Source organism: Dreissena polymorpha, chromosome 9 (assembly GCF_020536995.1).
Source record: "Dreissena polymorpha isolate Duluth1 chromosome 9, UMN_Dpol_1.0, whole genome shotgun sequence".
Classification (NCBI taxonomy): Eukaryota; Metazoa; Mollusca; class Bivalvia; order Myida; family Dreissenidae; genus Dreissena; species Dreissena polymorpha.
In genome coordinates, this window is record NC_068363.1 from 35,743,609 (window position 1) to 35,766,707 (window position 23,099).

Below are 23,099 nucleotides of genomic sequence, written 5' to 3' on the forward strand. Positions count from 1 at the left end.
CTTGTTAACACTCTTGAAGCCATATTTATTGTCCGATCACCATGAAACTTTGTCAGAAGATTTGCCCCAATGATATCTTGGACAAGTTAAAAAATGGTTCAGTTGCTAGAAAAACATGGCCACCAGGGGGGCGGGCAATTTTTCCTTACATGGACTTATGAATCTTCATGAAACTTTGTCAGAATATTTGTTTAAATGATATCTTGGATGTGTATGAACATTGTTCTGGTCTGTTGAAAAACTTGGCTGCCAGGGTGTTCACTAGTCATGAAAGTTGGTAAAAACATTTTGTTCTAATGACATCTTGGGCTGCACAGAACAGGTTAGTTCCTTTGAATCTCAGGTGAGCGACTTTGGACCTTTCAGTCCTCTTGTCTTTATATAGCTATAGTAAAACCTTGTTAACACTCTAGATGCCACATTTATTGTCCGACCATCATGAAACTTGGTCAGAAGATTTGCCTCAATGATATCAAAGATGAGTTGAAAAATAGTTACGGTTGGATGAAAAACATGGGCACCGGTGGGCGGTGCATTTTGCCTTATATGGCTATAGAAAAACCTTGTTTACTAGGGCTGCAACAGGTACCCGAAATATCCAATGATATCGGATCCAACTTCAGATTCGCGGGTACGGATCCACCCCTGGAAATTTAGGTTCCAGATATTTATTTTCATAGTTGTATGTAACCTAGCGCTGTTTTCACAAGTATTGATTTTTATACAGACTTGTTCTGTTTAAAAGATAAATCAAACGTGTAATAGTCGATATTTATTGACGAGTGACAGTCAAATAGCAGATCATTCGAGATCCTTCGGCTTTTATTGTATAAGAGTGTCATTGGACATTCCGTAATGAGCCCCGAAAGCAAAACTAATTCGAAATCATGGAGGATTTACACATTACAAATGCAATTCCTAATGGCAATAAGAAAGTTTTCAATCCTTATTGTCTTTCTGAGTTGTATTAAAAACAACAATAGTGGATCCAGTGTTGCTAGAAGGTTATTCAGGTAAATTTTGCATAATTTAGCGACCTGTCAAATTGTGTTCCTGCATCATGTAATGTCTTGAAAGCATCTTTCGTCATATACTAAGTTTAAATGCTATCTTGTGATGCAAGGAACCTCAGTGCCCAGTGAGAGAATCTTCTCCACAGCAGGAGACCTCGTCAGTGCTCATAGGGCTTGCCTGGACCTAGTTGCAATTATTCAAATCTAAGCTTTATAGCCCAATGGGCTGCTTCGAGTTGCAATGCGCTCTCTTTTGTCCATGGGTGTAAAATGTTATCAACAATGCAAGGGTTAAGGAACACTGATATTGCAAGAACTTTTTAAAGTTTACCTATCTAAACCACACATTTATCTAAATGGTACCATTAAAGCAATAAATAATTGATTTTATTGACTTAGGTTTTGTTTTTGTACGCTGTATCCGCCATATTGGAAAATTGACTCAATATTGGTTAGGTCGCAGTACACCAATATTTTGCACGTCGGGTTATGTGCTCCAGCCTATAAAGTCGATAACGATGTGGTATTCGATACAGATCATACTGTTTCAAATTTAAACATAAACATGTCAGCGGGAAAAGTGTGTTAAAACATCGTCGTGTTTTTATAGGGTGCATGCAAAGGATAACATCCGTAGGTTGCCATTCAGGTAAATTTAACATGTTTATGAAGTTTATTCATTATTTTCCTAAATTTGTCACGAACGACGTCTGTTTAGTGAAGCGCACGGATTCGCTGCGCTGAACTGCACCCATGTTTATGAAGGGGTGCATATGGACTGCCAGAGCCGCCATAGCAAAAATTATCAAAGGCTCTGGGAGTCCGTTTATATGGACTAGCCTGGACCCGGACAATGTTGATATGTTAATTTTTGTGAAAACAAACATCAAACTGTATGAACAGTGAACAGTGTATGTTAACAAGCAAACGATTAAGTGAATAAACATTAAGGTTTCGTTTTGTTTTGACATGGCTACAATTTTAAACGATAACTTTGTTATGTTTTTTGTTAATAAAGGTATAATGCTTTGTAGTCAAATTATACTTCTAAAACATTCATTTCTTTAATTTAGACATACAATTCTCATTTTCTCTTATCTGATGAATCCAGATCCGAAAAACAGTAAGAAACCATATTTGGATTCGGATTTGGATCCGAACAAATTTTTTGGATTCGTTGCAGCCTTATTGTTTACACTCTAGAGGCCACATTTATTGTCTGATCTTCATGAAACTTGGTCACAAGAATTGTCTTAATGATATTTTGGACGAGTTGAAAAATTGTTCCAGTTGGTTGAAAGTCATGTCCAACAGGGGGCGGGGCATTTTTCCTTATGGCTATTGTAAAAACGTGTTAACACTCTTAAAGTCACCTTTTTTGCCCAATCTTCATGAAACTTGGTCAGAATATTTGTTTTAATGATATTTTGGATGTGTACAAAAATGTTTCAAGTCTGTTGATAAACGTTGCCGCCAGGGTGTTTACTATTCATGAAAGTTGGTTAGAATATTTGTTCTAATGACATCTTGGGCTGCACAGAACAGGTTTGTTCCTTTGAATCTCTGGTGAGCGACTTTGGGCCTTTCAGGCCCTCTTGTTTTCTCTTATTTTTGAAATATCATCTAATAAATGACCACACCCCCACATTATTCCCCCTCTCCATCCCCCAGAAAAAGATTTTTTTAAGCATGGTAAAAAAACACAAATATTTATCTTTATTATTTTATTTTTGAAAGACCGTCCAACCATACCACCAAAGCTATTGCTATCAAACTTGAAATATAATTTTATTAGTTTGTTTTATGTCTTTACAAATGTTCAATAGATTGTGGAAAATATACCTGAACTCAGAATCGTCTATAATGTACCACTTCTTTAAAACATAAGCGATCAATATGTTTGAATTATGGTCCTCTTCCAGTTAGAATATGACTATAAAAAATTAATATAATACCTTGACCTTATTGAATATGAACAATTTCCCCAAAATGGCTTACGTTATACTGTCAAGCACTCGAAAAGTCGAGCGCGCTGTCTTCTGACAGCTCTTGTTTCATTTGCAAATTGGTAAATTTTAACTTATAGGAACTATGATAGTTGTGGCATTTGATATACTTTCAACTAAATACTAAATAAATGCAAAGCATTTACGAGCGGGAGATACGGATGGCGTCAGGACAAGATCCTCGGCGTGATTGCAGCCAGCTTTGATGCGGCACTAAAGAAGGCACCAAAGCAGACAAGGCCAACCTTCATCAATATTGTTAAAGAGGAAAGATCAGCACCAAGCAACAACAGGTCTACAAATGCAGGCATCCTAGATTCAGCGAGGGACTTGGAACTGATGGTAGACCTGAAGAAGCAGCTGAAATTCCCACCAGACATTGCCACAGCCAATCTACGTCCTGACGTGTTGTTGCTGTCAAGAGAAACGAAGAAGCTAGTGCTTGTGGAACTGACAGTTTCTTGGGAAGATGGAATGGAGGGGGCACATAAGAGAAAGAAGGCCAAATATCAGTCGCTACTTGATAAGTGCCGACAACAAGGATGGGAGACCTGGAACTTCCCTATCGAGGTTTGCAGTCGGGGCTTCGCCGGGAAGTCACTCTCGGAGGCTAATGGAGTACTTGGCATCACTGGAATAGAAAGGAGACAGGCGATAGCAGATATATGCAAGAAAGCAGTATCAACCTTAGTACGGTTATGGAAGATGAGAGAGCAGCAGTGGACAGCACCTCCGGAAGATGTCGTTGATAGCGCCGAAACATCTAATGAAGGAGGACTCCACCTGAACAAGAGACTGATGCATGGACCTAATCCATAGTTTATAGGTAATGCGACACAGAGTGAAACAGATTTTGACTGTTTTGTATTGTTTGTTATATTAATAGTAAAGTGTGCAGTGAATGCTAGTATTTCTGTTTGCAGTGACGTGTTTTTTCTTTGGGTGCCCAACAGACAGATGGCTCCCAACTCATTCCAAGTCAAGTGAGCCTCTCTGTGCAGGGGACTTGTGTTTGCAAGGGTCGGGAGTAATTGTCTACGGGAGTTGTGGGGGTCGACGGTTTGTGGTCTAGAAAGGGATGGAGTCAGTGTAGCGTTCATGCAAGATGGTGTGTAACCATGATGCCAAAGTGATGTGTAGCCGTGATGGTGTGCTGATGGTTCCATTGTGGTGTACAGGTGGTTAGCGTGTGGCTATGATATTAATTAGTGAAAACATCATTTTGAATGATAAATAATCATATTATAACGAAAAATTAACTTTTCTGAAAAAAAAAAACAAAATTCACTATCAAATATATATATAGCAAGGTATGCAACTCAAAATCAGCCCAAAACGGGGTGCATCGCTTTGAACAGCCATATCTTCATCAATTGTGCAGCGATTTTCACGATCTCGGTCTTATTCAACGCAGAAATGAATTTCCTTTCTGGAAATGTATATGTTTTGCAATATTTCTACAAATGCTGGGTCAACTTTTAAGAAATAACGCGATACACAACTCGCATGACCCAGTTGACAGTGATCATGCAGTCTATTAGACTGAAATCTTCACGGAGTAAAGGGCAACTTCCCTACAAAGTTCATATAGTTCGATACCATAATTCAATAAAACGTATGAAAAAACATTATTACCGTTCTTGTCGTTACATTATGCATCAAGACTAACTGTCCAGCGCCGTTTGAAACCTTTGTTTACATACATTTCAACTAACTGACAATTTAAAAATACGAGTGATTTCATTGGTCCAATGCGGAGGTGTGTCTTTACAACTGGAGATTTCATTCATAAAGACAGCATGATCACTGTCAACTGGGTCATGCGTGTTGTGTATCGTGTTATTTCTTAAAAGTTGACCCAGCATTTGTAAAAAATATTGCAAGACATATATATTTCCAGAAAGGAAATTCATTTCTGCGTTGAATAAGACCGAGATCGTGAAAATCGCTGCACATTTGATGAAGATATGGCTGTTCAAAGCGATGCACCCCGTTTTGGGCTGATTTTGAGTTGCATACCTTGTTTTATATATATATTTGATAGTGATTTTTTTCCAGAAAAGTTAATTTTTCGTTATAATATGATTATTTATCATTCAAAATGATGTTTTCACTAATTAATATCATAGCCACACGCTAACCACCTGTGTGGTGGTGTGCTGATTATGCTGATTAGCCTGCGCCAATTGCACAGGCTCATCTGGGATGACACTTAACACACATGCATTAAACCCAGGTTTCCCCAAAACAAAGTAATAATATTCATCTGTTCGAATGATTGAAACACAAGTGCTTTGGTTTCAATTACTAGTTTTCAAAAGAATACAATTTTCATTTTTAACCAGGTTTTCCGAAGGAAAAAACTGGTTATTAGATTGGCGAATGCGGGCGGGCTGGCTGGCTGGCTGGCGGGCGGGCGGAACAAGCTTGTCCGGGCCATAACTTTGTCGTTCATTGTGAGATTTTAAAATCATTTGGCACATTTGTTAACCATCATTATACGGTGTGTCGCGCGAAAAAAATACGTCAATATCTCCAAGGTCAAGGTCACACTTTGAGTTCAAAGGTAAAAAATAGCCATAAATGAACTTGTCTGGGCTATAACTATGTCATTCATTATGAGATTTTAAAATCATTTGGCACATTTGTTCACCATCATGGGACGGTGTGTCGCACGAAAGAATCACGTCAATATCTCCAATGTCAAGGTCGCCACGACTAAAAAAAGATTTATTTTAAAACAAACTTACAAAGGGGGTTAATTTTGTTTGTTCATTTCAAAAGTTCAGTTTGAGTTGTCTCCCTTTATCAGATTTTTTTTCACAATGAAAACCTGGTTTTGTGACAATTTTGTCCCTTGTTGTAGTAATTGGAGTATTACTGTACATGTTTGTAGTATACAGGTAGTTTTATACAATAGTCTACTTTTTTTTATTTCTTAGCAATTTTGTTGTAGACTTAATTGGGTCTTACTAGTGCATGATATGATTGCTTCATTGTGTTTAATTGGTTTTATGTCGATTTATAGTGTTTATTTTTTTTATTTCATTGGTTGTTAGCGTAGTAAGTATATTGTATTACTTGGGACCAAACCCTTACAGAATTGTACATACCTATTTAAGCTTGTTAGTTCATATGTTTGTGTGTGTTAATTTAGTGTTTTTATGCCCCGGGTAGGGTGGCATATAGCAGTTGAACTGTACGTCCGTCAGTCCGTCCGAAAACTTTAACATTAGCCATAACTTAAACAATATTGAAGATAGCAACTTGATATTTGGCATGCATGTGTATCTCATTTAGCTGCACATTTTGAGTGGTGAAAGATCAAGATCATCCTTAAAGGTTAAAAGTAAAAAATACAACCCAAGGGAATGACAAATGATATATTGAAATTTTATTTCAAAGCGGCGCAATAGGGGGCATTGTGTTTCTGACAAACACATCTCTTGTTTGTTATAAATTCAGCCTTTACATGTATCTTAATACAAATCTTTAGTTTGAATTGTTTCCTTATAAGAAGCAGTGTACAGTAACAAAACAAGTTTTGGCAAAATGGAAAGCATCAGTTCTGTATTAATATGTCTCTTATACAGGGTGGTGTTCCAGATGATCTCAAGTCTGCTAGGGTTGTTCCAATTTTTAAGAAAAGTGACAAAACCGCTGTTGGTAACTACCGTCCAGTCTCTATATTGAGTATTATATCTAAAATATATCAAAAGGTTGTATATGACCAGGTTGAGTCATACTTCAAGGTTAACAAATTGTTGTATAAATTTCAGTCTGGTTTGAGAAGTGGTTATTCAACGAACACCTGTCTCATACATCTGACTTATTATATCAGGATGGAAATGGATAAAAGTAATCTTGTAGGAATGATTCTTTTAGACCTCCAAAAGGCCTTCGACACTGTAGATCACTCTATAATTCTCATGAAATTAAGTGCAGCAGGTCTTGGTGTAGATATCTCAAGGTGGTTCAAATCATATTTTACAGATAGACAGCAACTTTTTTATGTTTCAGGCACTCATTCAGGTACAGCCCCAATATCATGTCGTGGACTTCCACAATGGTCAATTCTAGGTCCCCTGCTCTTCTTGATCTATATTAATGATATGTCTGCTGTGGTTAAAAATAAGCTCCTATATGCAGATGACTTGGGTCATATTGTGTATGGTAATTGTAAAACTGATATTGAAAGGTTATTGAAAGAGGATTTACATCTGGTTAGTCTGTGGTTAGTTGTCTCTGCATTTAGGTAAGACGGAGTTTATTCTATTTGGTTCCAGGCATATAATCAGTCAAACTCTTCTCTCGATATTTCTTGTAATGGAACCATTATTGAATCTACATCTTCAGTCAAATGCCTAGGGGCTTCATTGGATTAAACTTTGTCATTTGATACCATGGCTCGTTCGGTCATTCAGAAGGTCAACACCAGGTTAAAATATCTATATAGAATAAAAGAATATCTCACTCAGCAAACCAAGAAACTTCTTGTCATGTCTTTGATTTAATGTGTCATTTTGATTATGCTTGCTCTATATGGTACCATAGTCTTACCAAAGTGTTACAGAATAAGCTCCAAACCACCCAGAATAAGTTATTACAGTTTGTCCTAGGTCTCGATGCGGGGGCACACATTGGGCCTGAACATTTTCGATTGCTCAACTGGCTTCCAGTGAATAAAGGTGTAAAACAGATTGTTCTTGGCCATGTGTTGAACGTTAAACATGGATTGGCCCCTGACTATATGGGAGAACATTTTATTCCACAGGCATCTATTCATTCATACAGGACCAGGTCAACTAAAAAAGGTGCATTTGCTGTCCCCAAGGTCAAAGGTTTCGGGTTAAAGTCCTTTTGTTACAAGGGATGCTCATTATGGAACAATTTACCCTCCAGTATAACAGATTGATAGATTTTCTGTTTTCAAGCCATATTTAAACAAGATATGTGTTTGTCAGAAACACTATGTCCCCTTTTGCGCCGCTTTGAAACTATATATTTGACCTTTGACCTTGAAGGATGACCTTGACCTTTTACCACTCAAAATGTGCAGCTCCATAAGATACATATGCATGCCAAATATCAAGTTGCTATCTTCAATATTGCAAAAGTTATTGCAAATGTTAAAGTTGGCGCAAACCAACAGACCAACCAACCAACAGACAGGGCAAAAACAATATGTCCCCCACTATAGTTGTGGGGGACATTAATATCATTAGAAAATCTGTAACTTTTTATGTGTATTGTTTGTTTTTTCAGCTTGAGGAATCATTTTTAGTCATCATTTTTTTATCAAAATTGATCCCATCTTCCTTAAACGTTATGCATTCTCCATTTTTTATTAGTATTTTAGGATGTTGTAATAAATGATGCTTTCTGTGATATTTAAATTATTTCTCACAATCTTTTTTTAGTGTATTTTAAGAATCTCATAATTAATAATGATTTCTGTGATATTTAAAGTATTAAAATGGTCTGAGGTATATTTGCATATTATTTAACTATTTATTTAAATTATGTTTTTCATTTTTATTGATGCAATTATGTTAAATATTTATATAAGTGCCTCTCTATGTCATGCCATCAGCACAAAGGACCACAATGGAAATATTGGTTTACTTGGTGTTGGTGCGTTTGCGTTTAAACTGTTTGTCATTCATGATTTTCTTGCAAGGGTTAATCACTTTGCTCATGAGTCAATCAAGTATTATATAGTCATATATAAAAAACAGTTGACGAAAGAGTGATTACAATGTATTGTACAATTTTAAGTAAAGAATGTCAGTGTATCATTTGAATTATGTGAGCCTTGTTCTGAGAAAACTGGGCTGAATGCATGTTCGTAAAGTGTCATCCTACGACAGGGACGACACTTTCCGCTTGTATGACATTTTTTGTTCAAATGAAGTCAATTCTAAGCAAAAATCCTATTTAGGCAAAAAGTGTCGTCCCTGATTAGCCTGTGTGGACTGCACAGGCTAATCTGGGACGCCACTTTAGGCACATGCATTAAGCCCAGTTTTCTCAGAACGCCACTCATTTTTTAAATGATTATTAGACATCTTTGCTTGTAAAAATTGAATTTATATGTATGTATATTTACTGAAATTATTCATAAGCACTATAAATTAATTTAAGAAAAATAAATATTTGGGACATTTGAAGTGATTGAAAGAAAGAGCTTTTTCTTTAGCTCGTCATGAAATGCTTAAAGATGAAGAGCTGTACCTTGTCTGTTGATATCTGTGGTTTCAAAAATAGTTCTTGCACAGTTCACAATCCTCAAAGTATTAATAAATCCCTACTTGCAATATAGACAAGTTATACAAAGAACTAGAGGTAAAAATACTTGGTGGTTAAAGGCAACCAGCCTTTTCTTGCTTTATTTACACTTTGAATCACCTGCTTTGACGATTATCTGCAGAAATATTTCTTTAAATGGACATGGCTAAACAGCAGAATGTCAACAAACAAACCTGTAGATGGGCCAGACTTTAAACACTTAATTTTTAATGTCTACATTAATTGTCAAAAGTCCATGTGTGAGGTTTTAGAAAAGTATGCGCATATTTGCAAAAAAGCCATTATTTAAAAGATTCAGCATCTTTGTGTTTCCCTACCTGAAAAAAAGTTTTGAACTTAATTTTTTCTAATATTTTTTTTAATTTATGGCTATGTGAAGTGTAAGTTTATTTATAGATGATTGAAGATTAAATGTTGTGTATTGATAAATTAAGTGTATTAATTGTATATCTGCTATTGCCTGTCTTATTTAAATTTCAAATGCAGGCTTTCAGTTTTGTTCTTTTCATTTATCTAAAATCACAAACATAACTGTGTTTGGTAATCACAAAGAATTTCCATATTGTAATTTTTGGAACTGAAAAACAGCTTGATTTATATTTGTGTGTCTTTAATCATGTAGAGTCCAGTAATTCAAACTTTTTCATCCAATGAATCAACTTTGGTCAAAATGTTTATGATAAATATTCATGCGAAGTTCCAATCTCGGTCATTCAAATCTGAAACTTAGGTCTTCATGCCGAATTTTAGAAAAACCTTGTTCAAATCTAGAGGACATATGACTCAACCTTGATGAAACTTGTTCAGATTGTTTTATCTTGACAATATCTATGGCATGTTGAAATAAGGGTCATGTGGGTCAATATCTAGGTTATCATCTATGGCATGTTGAAATAAGGGTCATGTGGGTCAATATCTATGTTATCATCTATGGCATGTTGAAATAAGGGTCATGTGTGGTCAATATCTAGGTTATCATCTATGGCATGTTGAAATAAGGATCATGTGGGTTCAATATCTAGGTTATCATCTATGGCATGTTGAAATAAGGGTCATGTGGGGTCAATATCTAGGTTATCATCGATGTCATGTTGAAATAAGGGTCTGTGTGGTTAATATGTAGGTTATCATCTATGGCATGTTGAAATAAGGGTCATCGTGGGTCAATATCTAGGTTATCATCTATGGCATGTTGAAATAAGGGTCATCGTGGGTCAATATCTAGGTTATCATCTATGGCATGTTGAAATAAGGATCATGTGGGGTCAATATCTAGGTTATCATCTAAGGCATGTTGAAATAAGGGTCATGTGGGGTCAATATCTTAGTCATCATCTATGGCATGTTGAAATAAGGGTCTGTGTGGTCAATATCTAGGTTATCATCTATGGCATGTTGAAATAAGGGTCATCGTGGGTCAATATCTAGGTTATCATCTATGGCATGTTGAAATTAGGGTCATATGGGGTCCATATCTAGGCCATCGTCTATGGCATGTTGAAATAAGGGTCATATGGGGTCCATATCTAGGCCATCATCTATGGCATGTTGAAATAAGGGTCATCGTGGGTCAATATCAAGGTCATCGAGTCAAGACCTTCACAAATGGCGTCCCTTGAACTCTGAGGAGCTCTTTATGGCCCTCTTTTTCTTAAAGAATCGCATGAAATGCTAATATTTTGTGAATATGTTTTTTTTAATCATTGCAATTATTGATCAAGATGTTTAATTCATGATGCATGTACAGATTTGTTGATAAAAATTGACAAAATAAAAATCAATTGAATGTAAATGTATTTTTGTAAAGATATTGAACACGTACAATATTATATTATTACTATTATTAGTTTTTGTGTGATTGAACTTTGTCTGGCTTTGTATGTTATTAACATAAATAATTTGACCACACTAAAAGACTATAGTTTTGGTTCAATCTAAATGAAAAGGTTTATCCTGCTTACATCAAGGCCACGATCTGATCTGTCAAGTGGGGACAAAAAAATCAGGTCAGCTTGTCTATAAACTTAGAAACCTTGTAACCAATCTTGAAGCCATATTTATTATTACAACCTTCTGCGTTTATCAGAAAGTTTGTCTTTACAAAACCAGGTTCAAATTTGGGTACACAATCAAGCTATAAACCAGGCAAAGCCTTCAACAATTTGTGTACCTTAAACTCAAGCCATTTCTTCGGGGCTATCATGGCCCCCTTTCCCTTTGAATTAACTGCTCATATTTTGGTAAAGTATTTGTTGTCATGACAGTGAACTGTTTATGTATAATTAATAATAATTATTTATGATGAAAAGTAAAGCTTCAGAAAAGATCGAGTTGTTGTTCATTTGTAAATTACCTAGCAATTTTAAGATAAATGATTATACCAGGGTACATCCCTTTTCAATTTGTTTCTTACTTTAACACAAGAGAGGATAAGACACAAATCCCTGGATTATTAAGGAAATGAAATAAAATTCAACACACCTTAGTTTTCATGTTGGTAAACTTTCAGCTTAATTCACAAAATAAAGGCACACAACAATTATGCCTATTAATTACCAGTATAACAACAAAAGGTCAGAGAAAATTTATTTGTAATTATTTACATGATTGACCATGATGGACAAATAATTTACAACATTTTGATGCAGAGAAAAATCTTATTAAAGTAAAATTTAAAAATGTCATATACATGAATAATTATTCAATACAATAAACCTGCAAATGCTAGTTTTTGAATTACAAATTTAAATGAAAACAATACAATATGTATACAAAATACTTCTGACATTATTTCAGTAAATATTCACATGAATGTAGATTTGCACATCTTACCGTATGTGCATAATATTTAAAAAACCACTACAAATACAACTGAACTTTAATTATAAATTATAGAGTCTAAGCCCTTATGGAAATCTAAGGTACGCAAGATATGATTTCTTTCAGTAAAAATGTATGAAATTCATCTAGTTTCCGAGAGGCCAAACATAATTGAGATGCAGGTAAATATATGATGCAAGAGTGCTACAAATATGTCCTTGATTAGTCAATACATTTGCAGTATTTGATCTGTTATTTAGCTAAAGAAGACAAGAAATTGATCACATCAATGAAAATTGCAGACACTACTCCAAATGTTCACCAACATAGCTGCACTAGTCTTTGAAAGAACCATATAGCCAGCACACAATAGTGAGCATTCAATGTGTACAAAGTCCCACTAACAGCCTGTTAACATCTACATGGCTTGATGCAAAGGTGTGACTTTTACCCCTGGTCAAACATATTAAGTGAGGCAGTCAAAAGGATGAAATCTGCTGAGAATTCCTCCAATGCCTATTCAGAGATCCTTTCAGGACAATAATGCGTGTCTGATGCATTCAATGTCCCATAAGAGGCAGAGTCAACATGAAGGCTACAGAGCCTTTCTATGGTCTCAACATCCCACAACAATGTTCAATGCATATGATGCATGTAAAAACCCTCTAGATGATATCTTGCATTCTTGTTCCACGCCTGTTTTATGTCAACCAGTCTTCCTCTACTAGAAAGCGTATCTAGTGCGTATGTCCTCCAGTTTCTTGGAGACCTCTGCAGGCGTTCGGTCCAGCTCCTCGGCCACACTCTTCTGTTTGGCCACGTCCATCGAGTTGAACATCTCACAGAGGTCACCATCCACCACATTCTGACAACAGAAACATACCATGTACACAGTGTGATAAAACACCTTCTGGGAAAACTGGGTTTAAAGCATGTGCACATTTAAATATGCAGGCTAATATGACAGGACAATTAGCGCTTTAATAATGATTAATTTAAAGAAAGTCTCTTCTTAGCAAACATGGAATATAGACGGAGTGTCTTCTGAGATGAGACTGCATCAGCAGCTTATCAACCAGTTGTAAACAAGAGTCTTGAAAATTTCAAATATTTCCTTACTAATTGACTATCAGAATAAATAGCAATCACTGGAATAGGAAAATTATTTGGCTCTGGGAAAACAGGGTTCAATGGCATTTTATGCATGTGCAAAATGTGTCATCCCAGATTAGATATTGCACAGGATAATCAGAGAAAACCACTTTTGCTTTTATGGTATGGTTAGTTTAAAGGAAGTCTATTTGTTGCAAACATCTAGTATACACTGTAACTGTCATCAGAGATGACACTTAACACACATGCATTTAGCCTTGCTTTATTACAGCGCGGCTGACATATAATCTGGAACTTCAATTGACACTCTTACACACAGCCAAGTTCTCACCTTGACGGGGAAGTAGTAGGATCTGTAGGAGAGATGTTCCCTGCCCCCAAGAGGTGGGTGCTCCTGTCTCATGTACATCTCCAAGTGCTGGAAGAAGTCCTGGTCCTAAAATGGGACAGCATTAACCATTTACCAGATACACACTTTCACATGTTTGTAGTCCCTTAGAAAATCACTTTAAATTTAAGACCTTTCTTAATAGATTGCAGGAGTCGTTTCCAACCCACAGATACAGATAAGCGGCAAACAGCAAGTAACCTAAAAATGCACAGATTATCAGGCTTTGTGACAAGTTCACTAACAAGAGCACCGCCTTGCGGGTGCACACCGCTCATCTATTTTTCTTTTTAAAGGTGTAGGGACCTATCTCAATTTCAATCACAAAGGAGGGAGGGGTGGAGTGGAGAGAGGGGTGTATAGTGTGGGGGTGTGGTCATATTACATTATCTTCCAAAAATGCAAAAAAATGCAAAAACAATTTTTTTTTTGGGAAAAAACAAGAGATGTGTTTGTCAGAAACACAATACCCCCTTATGCGCCGTTTTGATTTTTTTTTTTTTTTTTTTACCTTTGATCTTGAAGGATGACATTGACCTTGAACTTCCACCACTCAAAATGTGCAGCTTTATGAGAACGCCGCTTTGAAATATTATTTTTTTGACCTTTGACCTTGAAGGATCACCTTGACCTTCCACCACTCGAAATGTGCAGCTTCATGAGAACGCCGATTTGATTTAAAAAAAATTACCTTTGACCTTGAAGGATGACCTTGACCTTCCACCACTCAAAATGTGCAGCTTCATGAAAACGCTGCTTTGAAATTAAAAAATATTTTACCTTGAAGGATGACCTTGACTTTGAACTTCCACCACTCAAAATGTGCAGCTTCATGATAACGCCGCTTTGAATTTTTAAAATTTTTGTTTGACCTTTGACCTTGAAGGATGACCTTGACCTTGAAGGATGACCTTGACCCTACACCACTGTAAATGTGCAGCTTCATGATAACCCCGCTTTGATTTTTTTTTTACCTTTGACCTTGAAGAATGACCTTGACCTTGAACTTCCACCACTAAAAATGTGCAGCTTCATGAGAAACACATGCATGCCAAATATCAAGTTGCTATCTTCAATATTAACCCATTTATGCCTAGCGTCCTGAAAAAAGGACATTGCAAACAGCGTAGACCCAGATGAGACGCCGCATAATGCGGCGTGTCATCTGGGTCTGCGCTGTTTGCCTAAATGAATTTCTTTATGAAATATTCTAAATATAGAAATAAATATACTTGACACCCCTAATTTTGGAAATTAATTGATCGAATTTAGAAGGATGCGAGAGTCCACTGGGCATCAATGGGTTAAAAAAGTTATGGCCAATGTTAAAGTTTTCGGACGGACAGACGCCATATATTTGACCTTTAAGGATGACCTTGACCTTTCACCACTCAAAATGTGCAGCTCCATGAGATACATACACATGCATGTCAAATATCAAGTTGCTATCTTAAAAAGTGAAAAAGTAATGTTCTTTTTGGACGGACAGACATACTGACGGACAGTTCAACTGCTACATGCCACCCTACTGGGGGCGTAAAAAATATTTTTTTGGGGTGGGGGGTGTATAGTGTGAGGGTGTGGTGGTCATTTATTAGATGATCTTTAATTTAAAAACAAGAGCACCGCCTTGCGGTTGCAGACCGCTCATCTATTTTCTTTTTAAAGGTGAAGGGACTCTCATTTTCAATCACAAAGGAGGGAGGAGTGGAGTGAAGAGGGGTGTATAGTGTGGGGTTGTGGACATTTATTACATTATCTTCCAAAAAAGCGAAAAAAAAAAAAATCAAAAAAAAAATTGGGGGGTGGGGGGGGTGGGGGTATAGTGTGAGGGTGTGGTGGTCATTTGTGAGATGATCTTAAAAAAAAATAAAAAAAAATTAGGGAGGGGGGAGGGCACGGGGGATGGTTTGGGTGAAGTCTATTGTGGTATGTCAGGTAAGAGTAGTTTCATCAAAGTATCAATCAAATCTAATCATAAATAAAGAAGTTATGGCAATTTTAGCAAAATTTAATAATTTGACCTTGAGAGTCAAGGTCATTCAAAGGTCAAAGTAAAATTCAAGTTGCCAGGTACAGTAACCTCATGATAGCATGTAAGTATTTGAAGTTTGAAAGCAATAGCCTTGATACTTCGAGTGGATCGAAACACAAAATTTAACCATATATTAAAAGTTACTAAGTCAAAAAAGGGCCATAATTCCGTAACAATGACAACCAGAGTTATGCAACTTGTCCTTTTACTGTACCCTTATGATAGTTTGTGAGTGTTCCAAGTATGAAAGCAATATCTATGATACTTTAGGGGTAAAGTGGACCAAAACATAAATCTTAACCAAATTTTCAATTTTCTGAGTATAAAGGGCCCATAATTCCGTCCAAATGCCAGTCAGAGTTACATAACTTTGCCTGCACCGTCCCCTTATGATAGTTCATAAATCTTGCAAGTATGAAAGCAATAGCTTTGATACTGTAGGAATAAAGTGGACCTAAACACAAAACTTAATCAAATTTTCAATTTTCTAAGTATAAAAAGGGCACATAATTCTGTCAAAATGCCAGTCAGAGTTACATTACTTTGCCTGCACAGTCCCCTTATGATAGTTAGTAAGTGTTGCAAGTATGAAAGCAATAGCTTTGATGCTTAAGGAATAAAATGGACCTAAACACAAAACTTAACCAAAATTGTCAATTTTCTAAGTATAAAAAGGGCACATAATTCTGTCAAAATGCATGCCAGAGTTATCTAACTTTGCCTGCCCAGTCCCCTCATGATAGTAAGTAAGTGTACCAAGTTTGAATGCAATAGCATTGATACTTACTGAGAAAAGTGGAACTAAACGCAAAACTTAACCAAAATTTTCAATTTTTTAAGTATAAAAAGGGCACATAATTCTGTCAAAATGCACGCCAGAGTTATCTTACTTTGCCTGCCCAGTCCCCTCATGATAGTAAGTAAGTGTACCAAGTTTGAATGCAATAGCATTGATACTTTCTGAGAAAAGTGGACCTAAACGCAAAACTTAACCGGACGCCGACGCCAAGGTGATGACAATAGCTCATAATTTTTTTTAAAAAAATAGATGAGCTAATAATGGGGCGGGGGGGGGGGGGGGGCCGCGTGGGGAATGGTTTGGGTGGAGTCAATTGTGGTATGTCAGGTAAGAGTTGTTTTGTCAAAGTATCAACAAATCTAATCATAAATAAAGAAGTTATGGCAATTTTAGCAAAATTTTATAATTTGACCTTGAGAGTCAAGGTCATTCAAAGGTCAAGGTAAAATTCAACTTGCCAGGTACAGAACCCTCATGATAGCATGAAAGTATTTGAAGTTTAAAAGCAAAAGCATTGATACTTATAAGTAAAGTGGATCTAAACACAAAATGTAACCATATATTCAAAGTTACTAAGACAAAAAGGGCCATAATTCCATAAAAATGACAACCAGAGTTATGCAACTTGTCCTTTACTGTCCCCTTATGATAGTTTGCGAATGTTCCAAGTATGAAAGCAATATCTATGATACTTTAGGGGTAAAGTGGACCAAAACACACAACTTAACCAAATTTTCAAGTATAAAGGGCCCATAATTCCGTCAAAATGCCAGTCCAGGCTTTTTCCACTCCATTTTGGGAAAACGCCACACTGGAATTTTGGGAATTTCGCGATGTGAAAACCCCCATTTTGGGAAAAAAAAATAATCGCGAAATTGGCTCAATTGGGAAAAATTACCGCATGTAAATAGTGTTTCTTATATTTCAAAGAAGCCGTTAACTGGTAAAAAATGACTATTTTGATAACTTATTATTAAAATTTTACAAAATATTATGAACATGTATGATAAGTAAAGGTTTTTTAATATGAATTTGGGGAAAAGGCCCGGCCTTTTTTTGAGGTGAAAAAAATCGCGCTAAGCGTCGGATTTTGAGGAAAATAAGGAAAGTCTTAAATAATCATTAACATATTTTACAGTTTTTAAAAAAAATTCAAGGCAGCAGATAATTTAATTATGCAATATTTCTATTTTCTACACCGGATGAGAAAAAACAACCAGATTTGCATTGGGAATGGGGCCGAATTTCGGACCCGTGGCATAGGGCGGAAAAGGCCTGCAGTCATAGCTACATAACTTTGCCTGCACAGTCCCCTTACGATAGTTAGTAAGTGTTGCAAGTTTGTAAGCAAAAGCTTTGATACTTTAGGAAAAAAGTGGACCTAAACACAAAACTTCACCAAATTTTCAATCTTCTAAGTAAAAAAAGGGCACATAATTCTGTCAAAATGCCAGTCAGAGTTACATAACTTTGCCTGCACAGTCCCCTTATGATAGTTAGTAACTGTTGCAAGTATGAAAGCAATAGCTTTGATACTTAAGGAATAAAATGGACCTAAACACAAAACTTAACCAAAATTTTCAATTTTCTAAGTATAAAAAGGGCACATAATTCTGTCAAATTGCAAGCCAGAGTTATCTAACTTTGCCTGCCCAGTCCCCTCATGATAGTAAGTAAGTGTACCAAGTTTGAATGCAAAAGCATTGATACTTAATGAGAAAAGTGGACCTAAACGCAAAACTTAACCGGACGCCAACGCCAAGGTGATGACAATAGCTCTTTTTTTTTCCAAAAGATAGATGAGCTAAAAAAGAAAGTATGGATCATATAGACATTTTTCTTCAGTGTTTAACAAATAGATGTAAAACAGAATTCACAGAGTCTTTCTTTTTAAAATAGCCTTCGTTAATGCAGGAGTGTCTTAGCTTTTTGAACATTTTCAACATTTATTAATTTAAAAGATGTTTGTAGGTAACGGGGCAGATCTGACAATTAACCAGTCTACACGAGTCCTACACTTTAATATTCCTGTTGTTATCATTGCACATACAGAACTATCCATAGATGCACAAGAGTCTAAACAGGTATGTATAAAAACAGTTGACCAAGTTTATTCAATGTTTATATGTAAAGTGGAAGGTCTGACATGTTGAACCAGTTTTCACTAGGACAACACTAAACAATTGTTATAATTGCACACATTGTAATAAGTAACCTGAACAAACTGCTGTTCTGGTTTAATGCTGTTTGAAAATAGCAATTTTCACTTTGCTTCTAAGCAAGACAGGGTTCAGAGAAGTCCATGCAGACCTGAAGATTGATTGCTATACTGTGAGCTAGCAGGGCTTCCTTGAATCTAAATGGCAGGCAATTGGGTTCAGATTGTACGTTGACAAATTATTGCAATTTGGTGCACCAGACCAAAGCACTGCTGTAAAGTCTTCATTTCTTAAAACTTGTATGTTTTAAAGGTATGTATAACCACATCAACAAAAGACCACAACTACAAGGTAAAGAATATCCTCAAGAAATTTACTGAATCAACAAAATCCCAGCCGACATTCAAAGTAAAACAAGAGCACCTCATAACGAGTGCCAACGCTCCACTGCGGGTGCAGTTTTGAATAAATGAAAGCTTGTCAGATTATATTTTTTTTAGAGGTCACAGTGACCTTGACCTTTGACCCCAAAATGGGTGTGGCATGTAGAACTCATCAAGGTGCAGGTACATATGAAGTTTCAAAGTTGTAGGTGGCGGCTCTTTGATTTTATAGCCAAATGTCAAGGTTTTAGCACAATGCGTACGGCAGACGCAGAGCTGGCTACGACAATAAAACAGCCGAGCTAAAAAATGAGGGTCAAAATATGCATGAATGACCATATGAATCAAACATATTTTAAAGAATTGATCAGCTCCAAGTTCTCCATCTTGAGGCTCTGAATCAGCCCCATCAGGGGAGATCACCAGCCCAGGTCAGAGTTACTTCCCCTGAGAACCAGAGAAAACCTCCAGACACAGGGGCATGTAACTCCTTCCAAGCCCTGAGTAAGCCACCAGTTACATCCCCTGATATGTCAGCGAATGGATTGACTTTGTCATCATTTCAAAGGATTACCTGGCCACAATCAACAATAATTGCAGCATTTTATTACTAGGACAAGGGACAAAATTGTCACAAAACCAGGTTTTCATTGTGAAAAAAAAATCTGATAAAGGGAGAAAACTCAAACTGAACTTTTGAAAAGAACAAACAAAATTAACCCCCTTTGTAAGTATGTTTTTAAAAAAAATCTATTTTTAGTCGTGGCGACCTTGACATTTGAGATATTGACGTGATTCTTTCGTGCGACACACCGTCCCATGATGGTGAACAAATGTGCCAAATGATTTTAAAATCTCACAATGAATGACATAGTTATGGCCAGGACTAGCTCATTTATGGCCATTTTTGACCTTTGAACTCAAAGTGTGACCTTGACCTTGGAGATTCTTTCGTGCGACACACTGTCCCATGATGGTGAACAAATGTGCCAAATGATTTTAAAATCTCACAATGAATGACATAGTTATGGCCAGGACAAGCTCATTTATGGCCATTTTTGACCTTTGAACTCAAAGTGTGACCTTGACCTTGGAGATATCGACGTAATTATTTCGCGCGACACACCGTCCAATGATGGTGAACAAATGTGCCAAATGATTTTAAAATCTGACAATGAACGACATAGTTATGGCCCGGACAAGCTTGTTCCGCCCGCCCGCCAGCCAGCCAGCCGCCCGCATTCGCCAATCTAATAACCAGTTTTTTCCTTCGGAAAACCTGGTTAAAAAGACCGAGTTCATGTCCCAGCTGATTAGAACCAAAGAATTGTTTAATAGACAAATGCAAATTTGCTAAAGGAAAGCACTCCTCTTACCATTCTTCAAATGGCAGGCAGTTGTTCAAACATTACGTAAAAGTAAAAACTCCAAGTATGAATTGCAACAGTATGAAGTCATTGCAAAAATTAGTTCAATATAATACAATAATAAATCAAACCAACATTATATGAAAAATAGTTGTTTACATGTTAAAAGGACACAATAGCCCTTATTTAATCCTTTTCTTCACATTTATTGCTTGGATGGAGGCATGTTTATCGTTAATACTGCATTTATCTCACAATTATAAGAAAGACCAAATCATTCACATATTAACTTATATGAATATTGTTAAATAACAATAAACAAGGCAAAGCAAATGTGAGATCAGCTCCAAGTTCTCCATCTTAAGGCTCTGCATCAGCCCCATCAGGGGAGATCACTAGCCCAGGTTAGAGTTACTTCCCCTGAGATCCAGAGAAAACCTCCAGACACAGGGGCATGTAACTCCTTCCAAGCCCTGAGTAGGCCACCAGTTATTTCCCCTGATGTCAGCGAATGGATTGACTTTGTCATCATTTCTATCAGTTATTATGAGCTTCAAAAATGATCAAGAACTAATACCAACTGCAATCACTTCTGTTGTTTTTTTTTGGAAATCCAGATCAACTTTAAATTTATAAATTTATACTAAATAGCTGATAAATACACTGTTTTTGTGGCATGACCAAACCATAAAAAGTAAAGCATCTTAATTAACGATACAATAGGCTTTCACTAGAAGTTCTTATAAATTATGGCCCCATGCGCACAGGACATTAATCTAAAACTTCCTGAATTAAGCCTTTATTTAGCAAAAACTGGTCAAAATGCTTGTACATACAGTGTCGTCACAGAGAAGCATGTGCAGTATGCACTGGCTTCTCAGCGACAAAACTTTGGGCTTTACTAGATTTTTGTTTACACGAGACATTCCTTCAACAAGATTCGATTAAAGCGAAAAGGTCTTCCCTGATTAGCCTGTGCAGACACCACAGGCTTATTTAGGATTACACTTTAAACATATACATTTAGCCAATTTTTCCCACAACAAGGCTCTAACGTTCTGCTATAATCACCTCGTGTGAAGTAAAAGGCACGAGCATTCCCACTCCACCAGACAGGGTGGTGTAGACAAGAGATTCTGAGCCACCAGGAATAAGGGTCGCCTTCTGTAGAGAGGTCACCACTTCACCAATATGGAAATTCATATGAATGTCAGCCTGAAATTAATGCAGATCTTGTCTATTTTTGCTCAAATAAAATAAGATTGAGACTAATGAATGTTGATCAATGAATTACCTTTATTATGAAATTAAAAACAAGCTAAAATATTTGTGAAAAAGTATGATGCTCCCCTTTTTTGAACACTAATTGCTTGGAACAAAAATTAAAGGTTTTTGAGAAAAATTATTTGAAATTTTCAGAAAAATTGAACAATTTCTATGATCAGCTGCAAGTGTTCCATCTTGAGGCTCTGCATCAGCCCCATCAAGGGAGATCACCAGCCCAGGTCAGAGTTACTTCCCCTGAGATCCTGAGAAAACCTCCAGACACATGGGCATGCAACTCCTTCCAAGCCCTGATTAGGCTACCAGTTACTTTCCCTGATATTTCAGCGAATGGATTGACTTTGTCATCATTGCATAGAAATCCTTGTACATGTATACCAATCAAATAATTGAAATGACATACAGTTCACATTTTCACAAAGCAAGGACATTGTTCACTTATTTTGACTCTTGTGTTAACTTTTAAGCACTTTTAATTTCTGAACAATTTAAATATTTGACATGAAAAAAAAGAATATTTTAACTTTTTTCTCTGAGTATACAAACTTTCCCTATAAGGAAAGGGAAAACCTTAATTTATGATGCTTTGAAAACCCCAACAGACCAGGTTATTAGACTCTGTTACCTTCTGTGAGGCCCCATTGAGCACCCCTCTGTCCCACAATGCCTTGTTCCCTGTAGGGTCCTCATCCACATCGTCCGTAACATCCGGCGGTAAACGGATCTGGTACACACAAATAGATCTGGTACACAAACACTTCTAGCTTACAACATAGCATCTGAATTACTTCTTGGCATACTAAGTTACTGTTATGTTTTGTTTTTACGCTTCCATACAACAAGCTTTCTTATCCTTTGTCCTAATAACTTTCATCTGCTATACATTAAACAATATACCATCATAAGCAAAAAAGGGGACACATGCCAAAAACATTTTTGAAAATAGGAACCATCATAAACTTAAAGCTTACAATGGTAATGTTGCCAAACTTGTCTGCCCCTGCGACGGTGTCATAGTCAAGAAGACAAGAAGCGGTGATCCAGCGTGGGTTGGTGTCGTCCGCAAACACAATCAGCTGGTTTTCTGCTCGCTTGTAACGTACAAAGTGGAAACTGTCCTGGATGTCAGCCACTATGACTCGGTTCCCCATGGCATGAATGCCAACAACAAAGTTAGGAATATGCTGCAAATGGAAAGAGGGAGTACTCAATTCACATAAAGATGTTATTTTGTTATAATAACTGTGTCTTTAACTTTCTGGGCTTAATGTTGATGATATTTACAAAGGTTGAAATCTATTATTAGACAGTGAAAAAGTCGATTGCTCCAAAAATTGAATGTTTTCCTTGATGCGGACGAACCGACAGAACAAATGACAAAAAGACTCCTATATACATCTGCCCTATGGGATATGAACAGAAG

General features: G+C 36.6%; 1 protein-coding gene and 2 long non-coding RNA genes across 5 annotated transcripts in view; 1 reads left to right on the forward strand and 2 right to left on the reverse strand.

Annotated features, from left to right (window-relative positions):
* The window catches only part of LOC127845248 (uncharacterized), a 119,957-nt gene extending 109,018 nt beyond the window's left edge, over positions 1-10,939 (forward strand). Inside the window, exon 4 of one of the 2 annotated variants that reach the window (XR_008033134.1) lies at positions 10,910-10,939. This is a non-coding gene — a long non-coding RNA (uncharacterized LOC127845248). The remainder of the gene's footprint in view (positions 1-10,909) is intronic. The other variant, XR_008033136.1, reaches the window with a different exon arrangement.
* LOC127845243 (splicing factor 3B subunit 3-like) overlaps positions 1-23,099 on the reverse strand; it is a 179,385-nt gene that overhangs the window by 104,704 nt on the left and 51,582 nt on the right. The window contains exons 22-26 of one of the 2 annotated variants that reach the window (XM_052376051.1): positions 22,648-22,860; positions 22,302-22,400; positions 21,464-21,607; positions 13,593-13,697; positions 12,820-13,013 (exon numbers count right to left, since the gene is read on the reverse strand). In XM_052376051.1, the coding sequence (XP_052232011.1) occupies positions 12,873-13,013; positions 13,593-13,697; positions 21,464-21,607; positions 22,302-22,400; positions 22,648-22,860 (702 nt within the window). In that variant the 3' untranslated portion in view covers positions 12,820-12,872. Of the gene's footprint in view, positions 1-12,819; positions 13,014-13,592; positions 13,698-21,463; positions 21,608-22,301; positions 22,401-22,647; positions 22,861-23,099 lie in introns of those variants that run through there. The other variant, XM_052376052.1, reaches the window with a different exon arrangement.
* LOC127845250 (uncharacterized) lies at positions 19,772-20,319 on the reverse strand. The gene is made up of 2 exons (XR_008033144.1): positions 20,089-20,319; positions 19,772-19,937 (listed from the first exon to the last, which is right to left on the reverse strand). It is a non-coding gene; the product is annotated as an uncharacterized LOC127845250 (long non-coding RNA).